At 39.6% G+C, this 12,561-nt stretch overlaps 1 protein-coding gene across 4 annotated transcripts in view; it reads left to right on the forward strand.

Moving 5' to 3' along the window:
- The window catches only part of KLHL29 (kelch like family member 29), a 413,696-nt gene that overhangs the window by 255,279 nt on the left and 145,856 nt on the right, over window positions 1-12,561 (forward strand). Inside the window, exon 4 of one of the 4 annotated variants that reach the window (XM_054179897.1) lies at window positions 7,651-7,764. The exons of the other annotated variants lie outside the window; for them this stretch is intronic. Within the exon in view, the coding sequence (XP_054035872.1) occupies window positions 7,651-7,764 (114 nt within the window). The remainder of the gene's footprint in view (window positions 1-7,650; window positions 7,765-12,561) is intronic. 4 annotated transcript variants of the gene reach the window in all.

The raw sequence follows: 12,561 nt of genomic DNA on the forward strand, positions 1-12,561 counted from the left end.
CTGAGATGGTTATGAGGCTAGATTGCAAGCATGAACAGCTGGAAATAAGAGCCCTTCCCAGCAGGGAAACTTCTGTTTTCTGAAAGATTTGGGGAAGTTTTGAAAGTGTTTTAGTTACACCATTCTATCCCTTTGGTACTCTTACAGTTGGGCTAATGCTACTAATGCCCCTGGGCTTACAGCTTGAGGTAAGATGCTGTGCAGAGTGTGTGACAGCTTTTCCAGACATGGAAATGTCACAAGTTTAAAACCTCCCATTTTATGCCCTATTCAGCTGTAAACAGGAGTTTTATTCCACTGAGAGAGGCAGATTTTTAGTTTGCTGGTGGAGTTAGCTCTCCCAGATAGATCTGAAAGGGCTTGAACTCCCTGAAGCTGGATATTGAAAAGCTGTAGACAGTCACATTTTATAGATATTTTACTTTTATTAGTAAAATAAAAAGAATACAAACTGAGACTTACCTAGCTCAACCTTTGGTAACTAATTTAAATGTACAAATTTACTCATGAAAGAGAAGGAAATTAAAAGGTGTCCCAGGATGACTGCTTCCAGAGGCAGATAAACAATCTTTTAAATTACAACAATAATAATATCTTGCACTTTTCACCTTTTCAAGAATCACAGAGCTGTTTGGGTAGTAAGTGCTATGTACAATATATACAGGAAGAGATGTGTCCACTAATAAAGTGTGTGCAGTTTGGCCATGATGCTGTGAAGCAATGTGAGACTGAATGAGGAGAGGGCTGCCATATCTCCTCAAAGTGGCAGGGGAATATTAGACAGGCAGAAATTTAATTACTGGAGTTGAAATTGAGCCAAGACAATGGGACTGACAATACATTCTTGGAAAATGTGCTCTTTAATCACAAATATCCATGAAGCAAGCTTGCCAACAGTATTGATTTGGGTGGTGGATTATCACTGACAGCCAGTATCTGCTGCCCTCCTGCTCTAAGTGGTGGCCTATAGGTTTTTAGACAGGGTACTACATATAGAACAACTCTCCAGGATATGTTCATCCCATCGTAGGTTCCCTGAATGTCTTGGATAGCCCATTGTTCATGTGTTCAGTGCCAGGGCAGTGAATCCTACATTTTTGTGATGTGCTGGACATACACGGACCAGTTACTGGTGTGCCATTTAATGTCCACCATACCAGAGTCAGCAGCTCTTTGTGAGCTCCCAAACACATGTGGAGGATGATCCTGCTCAGCCCCACTCCCATCGTGAGCTTTCATTAAAACAAAGGATGAATAAAGTCTAACCTTCATGACAGCTTTCTTCCTTAAATAGCTACAGCCAGGAGACAGTTGCTGTCTTTAGTAAGACCTGGATTTCAACAGCAGATGCATTAGGTAATGATGCTTGCAAGCGGATGGTACTTTTATTCTTAAGTGAAGTTGAGTATACCTATGAAGAGAGTGTTAGTTAAAATAATGAAATAAAATTTGTAGAATGTAAAAAATAATGCCTGCACATCATCCAAATGGTATTTGTCTGTGTGTGCAAAATGCATTGAGATTGTGCCCTCGTCTTCAGCTGAAAATTCTAAGTCCTACTGTAATACAAATAATCACCAGATATTTAGAATAGATTAGAATTTACTTTTGGATCCATTAGCATTTCTGTTAAATCCGACAAACGGTTTAGAAAATGAATACAAAATGCCTGCTCATCATATCTTGTGACAGCTGGGTGAATACTTGACATCTTTGTGCTCTTAAAAGAACATATGCAAAGACTCAATTTAATTTGTAGGGTTGAGGGAATTTATTTGCCTAATTTTGAGCCCACTAGCACATGATGGATTTGAAAGTTCAGTTCTAACGCGAGTATAATAGGGTTCTCATTTCACTTAGGAGAAAACATGATAGAAAGGGTGAGGAGAGAGAGATAGAGACACGGGGAAAATGAAGTAAGAAAATGAAACTGAGAATACTCATGAAAAGAAATTGCAATGAGACTGAAAAAAAAAAGTCATGTCAAGGAAGAGTGTGAAAAAAACCCTGCACACATGAATAAAATACTCTTTAAGGGGACAGAAGAGAAAAAAAATAATGCATTCTTAATTATAATGCCAAATGTCTTTTCATTGGGAAGAGACAGTGCTTTACAATACATTTGCTGTGTTAGCCATACAAGCCAGATCTTGCGGCAAGCTCGCTGATCATCAGAGATGTCTCCAGAGGTCTCAGTCAAGAGAAAGACCAACCCACACTACAGAGGTCAGCTATCACATGCCAAAATATTTAGCTTGGTTTGTTCCCGGCATGAAGGAAAAGTCCTAAGGTGATGACAAGTGAGTAAATCTCATAAGGTGACAGGACAGATGTGATGTCTGCTTACAGTTACTAGGCAATATATTCCTGGGAATTGAAGCAATACTGTAACCAATGATCGGGAGCATGCCTTTCCATACAACCCGTGAATACTTCCAGAAGAGACACAAGAGTGGGACTGTTGATTTGGATCTGTCCTGTTTACATGTGCTTTGGCCTTTTTATGGATTACGGGCACACCTTCTACTTTAGCTCCTAATGTGTGCAGTGTTATTGGTGGCTGTGTAGCTTTCCTCTGTTCTGTGTTACTGAGGACCACTGCCATGTAAGGGACATGTCAGAAGGCCAGCATTCTTCCTCACCCTAGTGTAACATGTGGGGCCAGGATCTGCAAGCAGGGCCAGCACCCTAAATCAGCTTTATTAAAAGTCCTTAGTACTGTTCCACATCCATCAATGTTTAAATTATTTCCTTGGTGGGAAAAAATAAAACAAAAAAAGGGGAAAAGGGCAGGAATTGAGTTTGGTTTCACTCTCTAACTCTCAGGTTTTCCTATTTACATCCAAATGAGCTGGCTTCTGCTGTTGCCAGCCTTCCTTTTGCCTAGTTTTGGACACAAAGTCCCTTTGCAGCTGGTTACTAATGGTCCAGCTGAACTCAATATTTGAAGGTACATCTCTGTTCAGTGCTGTAGGACCTCGTTGCCAGGTCAAGGTTTAGGTCAGTACACAGCAAGTGGAAGTACTTTTCCTGTGATACTTGTATTTACTTTGATTTTCAGGTAAGAACGACATTTCAGCTGTATCACTGGCAACTTTCATTAATGCTCCTCGTTGAACAGTAGCTTTTTCATCTTTGTGCTTTGCTAACATGCTAGAATTAAATGGGTTTTTCCGTCTTTTTGATTGTATCCTGCTATTCTGTCACCTTTTGATCTCTGTGTCATGCACATAGACTGTAAACTCCTCCAGGTGCAGACTGATGGGGGAAGAGATATGTATGAGAGTGTATTTTTTCTTTAAAGGATGCCTACTATGGCAGAGACCCAGATACTGTCAAATATAGTAATAATTTATTATTATTTCCACATTATGCTTGTGAAACCAAGGAAAAAGAGCTTTGTTTTGTTTAAAATTTATTGAGAGCTCTAGGAAGAGCTGGAAACGGCAACATACAAACACAGCAAATGGCTCAAAGTACCGATGCATTTCTGACTTCATAGAGCAACTTCTGCTTAATCCAATCACTGGTTAATTTAACCCTGTTTCATTTGATTGGATCCCCTGGAACCAAATCATTTGTATTGTGTTTTAGTCTGGTATTTCTGACCATTGTCTTTGTTAATTTGATCAGGATTGAGTGAACTAGTCATTGAAAATAAATCATATAATTAATCAAATGCAGCATTACAAAAGCAGATCCTCATCTACTTTGTTAGTTTTTACTTCCTCCTTGGTACATGGAGTTTGGGGTTCTTCAAGAAAGCAGAGATTAACATTTTAATAGCATCCACATTTCAGTATTAAAAAGGGAGAGAGATACATATGTATATATGTATACATACTTAGGTTTATTTAATGATAATAGAATAGAATAGAATAGAATAGAATTAGTTCAGTTGGAAGGGACCTACAACAGTCATGTAATCCAACTTTATATCTCCTGTCAAAGCATCCTAATCTGACAAAATCTGTGACCATTCCTGAGGCATGGGTGTTGGATATGTGTTTTGTGGAGTGTATTGCTTAATGACTCAACTTTCTTAATGAATCAATGGGTTTAAGGGAATCAGCATGTAATTTACATTTGAATTTGACACGGACTCAGCAATTTTGTGCTTTGTTCTAATAAGTCTGGATAGTCTAGTGTACAATCAGTACTTGTCCGAAGTTAATGGTTACTCTAGAAACTGTGCTGTGGGTAAGAAAGGAGATTTTGGATTAGCATCAAAGATATTTGTCTCTTGTGTGGAAAGGAAAGTATCCTATCTTGACTGTTCTGTCACTTGTCAATACTTAAGACCAAAGTTGGCCATTTTCATCTGCATTGTTAGATTTGTGTTCTAATTGAAGCCTTATTATGGCATAGCAAGGCTCTGTTTGTCTTCTGGAGGTGATGGCTGTACAAAGAATAGATAAAGGCTCCCATTGCCTCTCCTGAAAGCCACATCAAGTTCAGCAGTTGACACGCTGCCTCTTAACAGGTATTGGCTGGCAGTTCATCCTGGGGCGGGTTACAAGGGCACTGTCTGCCCTGCACCTGGCCTAACAGAAGTAGTAGCTTCTGATAGGCCATGACCTGCAACAGCAGAGGAGGAGAATTAGGAAGATCAGATAATGACTTGCTGTTGTAGTTGAGGTAGCCCTACCAAAGGTCATTTAATTTTAGCTTGTCCATCCCTAGGTGGCTTAAAGAACCAGCCTGTGTTATTTAGGGCTCACATAATCCCCCCCCTCCCCCTGCCACCCTGAAATTTCTTGAGTGGGAAATTAATTTTAGAGTGGCTTACTTTGGGTTAACTTCTTGGAAGCAAAGACAGTAGGAGGTTTTATGTCTTTGGTAGCATAAAATTTCTTTAAAAGATACCTAAGGGAAGATAATCAAAAGCACAGTCTTTGACCAAGCTGCCCACTCTTGCTGAATTTTATTTTCTTAGAGAGTCCAACGGAGTGTCCAAACTGGACACCTAGAAAAATTTCATCCTAAAGAAATAAAAAGCAAAGGAACATAAACCAATTTGTTGTTGAAGGGAATGTAAGTAGAGCTTAATCTTAACAGTACTGATTTAACCTTGGATGATGAAGGACTATTTAGCATCACAGGTTGCCACAAACAGAGTCATATTGAAGGATTATCTGTTTGACACCCCAAAAGTCAGAGTGCTATACCAGGAAGAAACAGGTGGCAATCTAGCATGATTTTGGCAGGCATACTCTTAATGCTAGCCACAGCTATACCATTATCTGTTTGACTTTAAATTTTGTGGCTGTGGACAGCAAAGTATGTCTAATAGCCATTTGCTAGATTTATAGCTTGGTATCCAATGTGTTTGCCATAAATCTTTTGGAAGGATGGTTGAGGCAGCTGAAGTGTTCATGCTAGTCCACGAATCAGTTCTGCTGAAGGAAAGCAGGAGAACTGGGAAACTACCTACCAGTAGCATGGAGTTACAGAAACAAAATGACTAGGAATGCTTTGATGTAAAGCCTACAGAGCACCAAAAAAAATGGAGAAAATGGTGTCTGTGTGTCCAGAAAAAAAAAATATATTAGCACTCTACTTTAAATCAGATTAAATTACACCCTGCCAACTGCCTAATCCTGCCCTGAACATTTTGCATTATTAAATCTATGAATCCAAATGGAAGTCGGGTTGTATCCTGAGACCTCATTCCCAAAAAGGATCTGCCAGTCATGTCTGGTTGGAACAGCTTGGTGAATGTTTAGCTTCTTTTCAGAGCCACCTGGGAGATTGATGGGTTTGAGCTGTTTTTGCACAGACTTGTTTGGGTCTTAAAAAGCATTTTCATTTCTCTGCACAGAAAAAAGTACATCAATAAGAGTCATTGAGAGACACGGTTTTGGATTAAAGGGGAAAGCAGTATACTATCTGAGTATTTTTTACTGTGGAATACATTTATGTTTCTCCTGCACAACCCAAATATTTAAGAAGACTGGAGCAATTTCAGGGAATAGCCAGGTTTTAGATATTATCTCGTGTGTAGGAAAAGGCATGGATTATTAAAGTGTATAGCCTCTTTGAGAGATGCAGTGCTCTAATCCTGGTTTTCACATCTTAATTTTAGTGACTGCATAATTTACCTTCATAAGATGCTCTTAATTGAACATTTCAGTAGAATTTGAATAAAGTCTAATATATCTGGGATTCCTCCTCCACTCCTTTAAAACATGATGTGAAATTTATTAGTCTTAATGTACATATCCCAGAGCTAATTGCTTTATCTTGTAAATCAGTTTCTCCTCATCTCTTTTACAGCATTTACTTTCAGATTTAAAGAATAAATAAATTCTTGATTGAAAAGGCTTTGTTGATTTGCAGTAGAGGATGGGGGCAGCTTTATAAATGTAAAAGGATTTTAGTCCTTTTTTAATTATTTACTAATGCTGAGTTAAAGGACAGTGGAGTTTAAATTATGCATTAAATTAGCATCTTACTGATGGAAGACTCTCAAAGTTGAAATTTTTCAGTTGCTGTGAGCCAAATTCAGCCACAATTTAATAACTCAATTGACACTGATGAACTTAAGGCAGTGATAAATCTGGACCTATGGGCTTATTTTTCTTTTTGCTGTTAAAGGTAAGCATGCTGTTTCTACAGTACTGACTGTCCTTTTGTTTGAGACATGATCGAGTATACTTTGATCCTGTTTTTAGAAAAAGAATTCTCTGTTCTCTCTTAAAGAAAGCTTCCCAAGGCCTGGGTCAGATTATGGAAACTAAAGTGAGCACACAAAAGTGCCTATTAGAAAGTGATATTTATGTGCAAACTAAATGTGCCCTTGATGATGGCTTTACTGATCAAGCCAAGTTAATAAATCAGTAATATCCCGCAACACTGTTCAACACTCACAGGCTTATCTTGGGTTTATTTTTTTTTCTTTCTTTTTATGTGCCTGCTGTGTAGGCAGAGAACATGCACTTTCCTGCCACAAAGTGTGTACTACAATTGAAGCACTGAATTCAGGGGGCTTGAATGTAAAATGTTGGCATCCAATAGAACAAAGGGGAGCTTTTATAGATGTGGCTTAATATTGGGATTGGACTCTAAAGTGACACAGCTTTTACTTTATAAATATTTTTACTGCTTTAGTCCCTGATCCAGAATTAAATTCAGGGTCCTATTTGGATAATTAAAAGAAATCTATGGGAAATTTGGAACGAAAATGCCATATGGAGTGACTTCTGAACCTATCAGTGGCCAGCATCTGCCTTCAAGATAAATGTTGAGTTTTCAAGCAGTCTGCCATTAGGTCATTCATTAATAGCTTTGCCAGTACACAAGGGTTACATCCTTTGTACACCCGTGGGATTCTGGTCTGACAAGCACTTATTCCATTATTACCCATATTTCCTTTTGCTCTCTGACAAAAAGCACTTATGATGAACTGGATTTATCTGCTTCTGCCATAGGATGCCTGCAGGATCTCTGTGAGCCCTCTTGCATTGCGTAGTGCATGTTCTCTGTAGTACGTGCTGCCGTGATGTTCCTGATGTCGCGCGTTTTCCCCTCCATTGTGAGATGATTTTACATTCGTAGCTTTGCTCTGATTTGGGTTTGATCTGCATGCCAACCGTGTTAGCAGAGGAGGTTCTGCTCAGGCTAAAGTGGGGCTTCTGTGCTCGAACCCAGTGTCGTGCGCTGATGTCCCTGGTGTCCTGGAGCAGCAAGTGTCGCAGCCGGGACCTTGGTTCGATACCTCAGCTTCGTTCCCTGATGTTCTCGCTGAGAAACGAAGGCAGCTGGGTGAGTACCTGAGCCTCTGCTGGTGAAATTTGCCAAGAGAGAATACAAAGTGCCATTTATGAAGCGCTTCTTGTCATTCCATGGTCCCTCATTCATCCCCAGCTACTTCTGAGCACCTTACTGGAGCACTGGTGTGACAGCGGTGAATGTCCTGGCCAGCACAGCAACCAGAAAGATGTACATACCACCTGTGGTCAAATCAACACCTTCTTCTATCTCATCTTTCTCTCCCCTTTTCCATAACCTCATTCCTTCTTTTTCCTCCCCAAACCTGTTGCAAATGTGGACAGTGAGCCTTAGAAAGGATTAATGAGACAGTAACAGCTGACCCATTCCTAGGAAGGAGTTAGCTTCCATTGCTTTGTCAGAGCTTGGGGATTTGACTGTCTTATTTAGGAGGGTAACTAAAGCGCAGATATAAATGGGATGGCAAAGAGGCTCAGTCTATGAAAGATGGGGGTGATGTTGGAAGGGACAAGAAGCTTGACACGCTTATGCATCTGCCTTCTTAGAACTGGGTTGTGAGAAACTCCTCCATGCATGTATCTGGGACTGGGGCTGGGTGTGGGCAGTTGTGTTATGCTTGTATGAGACATGGGCCCCACTGCACTCCTGGGTTTCTCCAAGTTTGTGTCATTAAGCTCACAAGAGGGAGTGTTTAAATCCTCTATAAAACAGGCATGAACACAGGCTGTGTCCTGCTGCTAAGCCATGTGTCTTGCCTGGAGGTTATACCTCAGTGCTCCAGAGCTCACACTGGGTGGTGGCTTGTCACTCAATGGTGTTTAAGATACCATTATTGAATTATTCTCTGCACTCAAGAGGGAACTAAGACTTCTTTTGTCTTTTATGCAAGGTAGTAACGTTGTTCCCCTGAGCTAACTGTATTACTCTCTTTCTCACTGCTCCCACATTAGCTTTGGAAAGAGAAAAACAACTCTGTGTCATCCCAGAATTGCCCGGTGATGAGAACTGTAAGGTAGATGAGTTCTCTCCACCCGTGAGCAAGTTCTCGAATGAGGTTTTACTGCAGGACAGCTCATTCTGTTGCTCTTGCATGCTGGCCTGTCCATATCTCTTAGGTTTTTAATACATTACAGTACATCCATCTCTTAAAACAACAGTTTCATTTCTGTACCACTGCCCAAAAGCCAGTGCTAGAAGATATTGCTGTCATCACTGAATCTCTAAAAGCTCTGTGTTCATCCTTAAGAGCTTCTTTGGCCACAGAATCAGAAATAAGCTTGGGATCTTGTCCAGCAGAGTAGAGGAATTTATCCCAATTGAAGATCTATCCCTCTGTGGTTCAGATTTTATATGCATGCCTCATCCACACAAATAATACCTGTTTCATGCAATATTTAGGAGTATGAATGGCAAATTAGACCATAAACTCTTTGGTGCAGAGACCACTAAGCTTTTTAGAGCACCAGACACGTTCAGGCTTAAAACCCAGTCAGGGCCACCAGTCATTACCCATTAGAGCGAGGCATAGCTAACAGCTTTAAAAGGAGTTCCCTCATTAAATTGAAGTTGCTTTTACCTATGACAGGCCATAAAATCAGAATTCATGGGAGGGAATGTTTGCTTCTATGCTTGCATGTGTCTTAGCCTTTTTATTTTCAATGGAGAGAGAAAATAGAGTGGGTTGCATATTGGATACATTATCTTAGTATTAAGCTGCCGTTCCCAATCTCTTTTGGATAATTGGAACAGAGAATCACTACTTCTCATCTATCACTTTAAATGAAGGCCTTAGGAAAATAATTTTGGTTGCTGGGAACCACAAATAGGATCCCTTTATTCAGATTAGTTCTTTTTTTTGCTCATGAAACTGTTTGAGTAGGTCTTAGCACTTTGAGCCATAGCAGGATATATGTCAGCAGTTTTACAAGCCTCTGGGGAAATTGTTCAAATGTGTTATAAGGACCTCCCAGGAAGTGTTTGGTGGTGCTGAGGTTGGGGAAAATTATGCTGGAATTTTTGTTGTTGTGTTGAGGTGTTTTGGTTTTGTTTTTTTTTAATTCCATTAACATGCTCTGTAATGCTGGTAGAAATGCAGTAGGTTTTATTTTGCCATTGATGTAAAAAGGTTTAAGTCTTATTTCATAAAAGATTTGCAAAGCTTTGGACTTGCAGGCAGACTTAGTTGTAGCTATCCCTCCTGAACACTTAATGGTAACCATGTAAATTTATGCAGTACACACTGAATCACTAATTCCCAATATTTAGCACCAACTGATTGCTGTGAACTTGTGAACTTTCTTGTGGATATTCTGGAAAGCCCCATGAATCTGAAGGTTTTTAATGTTTTAATTTAATAAGGTTCAGTGGACCAGCTGTACACCAATTACTGTTGCCTATGGGCCATGGTTTATGACTGTTAGAGCTACGAAAAATCGACAACTTGGCAACTTGTCTGTATTAGTCTCATGTAATTCTGAAATTGTTCCATCATGCTCCATTCTGCCTGTGCATCTGCATTGCTGTTAATTTCCTTAAAAGTGGGAAATTGCTCACTGCTGGAGTTCAAAGTGGCAGGCATGAGGTGAAATGCAAGCTTCCACCAAAAATTTTATTTGTTCTTAATGGCCATTTCAAACAAAAGAGGGAAAAAATCCTCAGATTTGTATTTGGGGTACTCTATCCATGACAAAGGGCACAGACTAAATGTTTTAGGGGCGCTACAAAGATGCTGATTATTAATTTAGTAATCTTTGTAGTCTGCCATGAATTTCAGGCAATTAAATAGCCAATGCTGCTGTTGACTAGCCAAGCTTCAACAGACCATTTAGAAACCTTCTTGTCTTTTCATGTAAATAGACATTTGGCAGCATTTTAAAATGTATACCCAGTAGATTTTGTAATGCATTTCTTTTTTTCATGTGTTTCGTGTTTAATTCAAACAAGCGTCTGACATGAAAGCGAAAGATAAAAGTGTAACATAGTACAATTAGTTTCTGTGAAGTCTGCAGATCACTAATGGAACACATCTCTTCCCCCTACACAACTAGCATAATACAGACCATTTTTTGGTCATTTGTGTTGTACATTAAAAGCATCAAATAGAGCGCTGTCGTGTGCCCGAGTACATGGACAGAAAGTTCCTTTGTTTGAGAGCATTGGAAATCATTTTGCTTTCCAGATACGCAGATGGGTAGTTGCTGCAATTGGATCAGAGACATGTAACACTTGTAATGTAACCCTTCATGTATTAAGAAAAATAGTGCAGAAATTAGATCAAAGTGCAGAAGTATGTGTATATTAAAAAAAAAAAAAGAAAAAGTGAGCTGTTTTTCTGTTTCCACCACCATTATTGTCTGAAGTCTTTCAAGAATGTGTGTTGTGATTTGTTTCATGAGTGTGTGATATGTAGAGAAAGATCTGGGCATTTTAATCAACAATTGGCTGAATATGAGCCAGCAGTGTGCCCAGGTGACCAAGAAGTCCAACAGCCTCCTGGCCTGTATCAACAATAACATGACCAGAAGGATCAGGGAAGTGATTATGCCTCTGTACCCAGCACTCATGAGGCCACACCTTGAATACTGAGTTTGATTTTGGGGCCCTCACTACAAGAAAAGCATTGAGGTTCTGGAGTGGGTTCAGAGAAGGGCAATGAAACTGGTGATGAGTCTGGAGAACAGGTCTTCTAAGGATGGGTTGAGGGAAATAGGATTGTATAATCTGAAGAAAAGGAGGCTGAAGGGAGACCTTCTCCGTCTGTACAGCTCCCTGAAGGGAGGTTGTAGCGAGGTGGGTGTTGGTCCCTTCTCCCTAGTAGCAAGTGATAGGTTGAGAGAAAATGCCCTCAAATTTCACCAGGGAATGTTCAGATTGGATATTGGAAGGAGTTATCAAACACTGGAATAGGCTCCCCAAGGAGGTGGTTTGAATCCCCATACCTGAAAGTGTTTAAAAGACATAGAGATGTGGTGCTAAGGGACATAGTTTAGCGCCAAATTGGTAATCTTAGAAGTCTTTTCCAACTGATACAATTCTATAATTATGTGATTTCATTCTAATGTCTAGCTTTTTCTGATCAAACAAATACAAGCTCAGGAGTAAAGTTTGAAAGCAGTGTGTTGGACTTGTTAATTTAAACCCACTGAGCCTCTAAGAAGCAGAGTTTGTGAGCATATTTATGTTAAAAAAAAGTGGAAAAAATACATTATGTGGAAGAGGAGGAGAAGTATTTATTGGCAGCAAACCTGCAAGCCTCCTTCATCTTTATTAAGGCTCAAAGTATGGAATTTACCTCTAGATTTGGATGCTAACTCCACCAGTTTCCAATGTGTGTGATATGATGCTCTAGTTTTCTGGAAAGCAAGCTTTCAGTTGCAAAATAGGCAACCGGATTTCTGTAGGATTGGGGAGAGCTGTGTCACATACTCCGTTTTTTACCTTTTCTGTACAGAACACAAGGGTCCTTTTTAAAATTATAGCATATGTATGGTTCTATATTATTTAAGGAACATGAATATTTTTATCAACACTGTTTTAAAGCAGCTTGGGGATGTAACAAAGTTACACAAGATGCTGCACATCTTGACAATACCATGCAATAATGAGAGGTGTTTATTTCAAACCCACTTTTAAGACCCAGTTTATACAACAAAGAAACACAGATGCCACACATAGAATGTGCGGGGCATGATTTGAGTTGTGAATCCTCCTGTTTGTGTTTGATGATTCATAAAAATGCCCAGTTTCCTGTGTTGCATTTACCACAGTGTTTCTGGGGGAGGTATCTTAACTGATTTATAGGTAGAGAATGCTGGCAGTGTTTTCTTCTTT

Source organism: Dryobates pubescens, chromosome 3 (assembly GCF_014839835.1).
Source record: "Dryobates pubescens isolate bDryPub1 chromosome 3, bDryPub1.pri, whole genome shotgun sequence".
NCBI lineage: Eukaryota > Metazoa > Chordata > Aves > Piciformes > Picidae > Dryobates > Dryobates pubescens.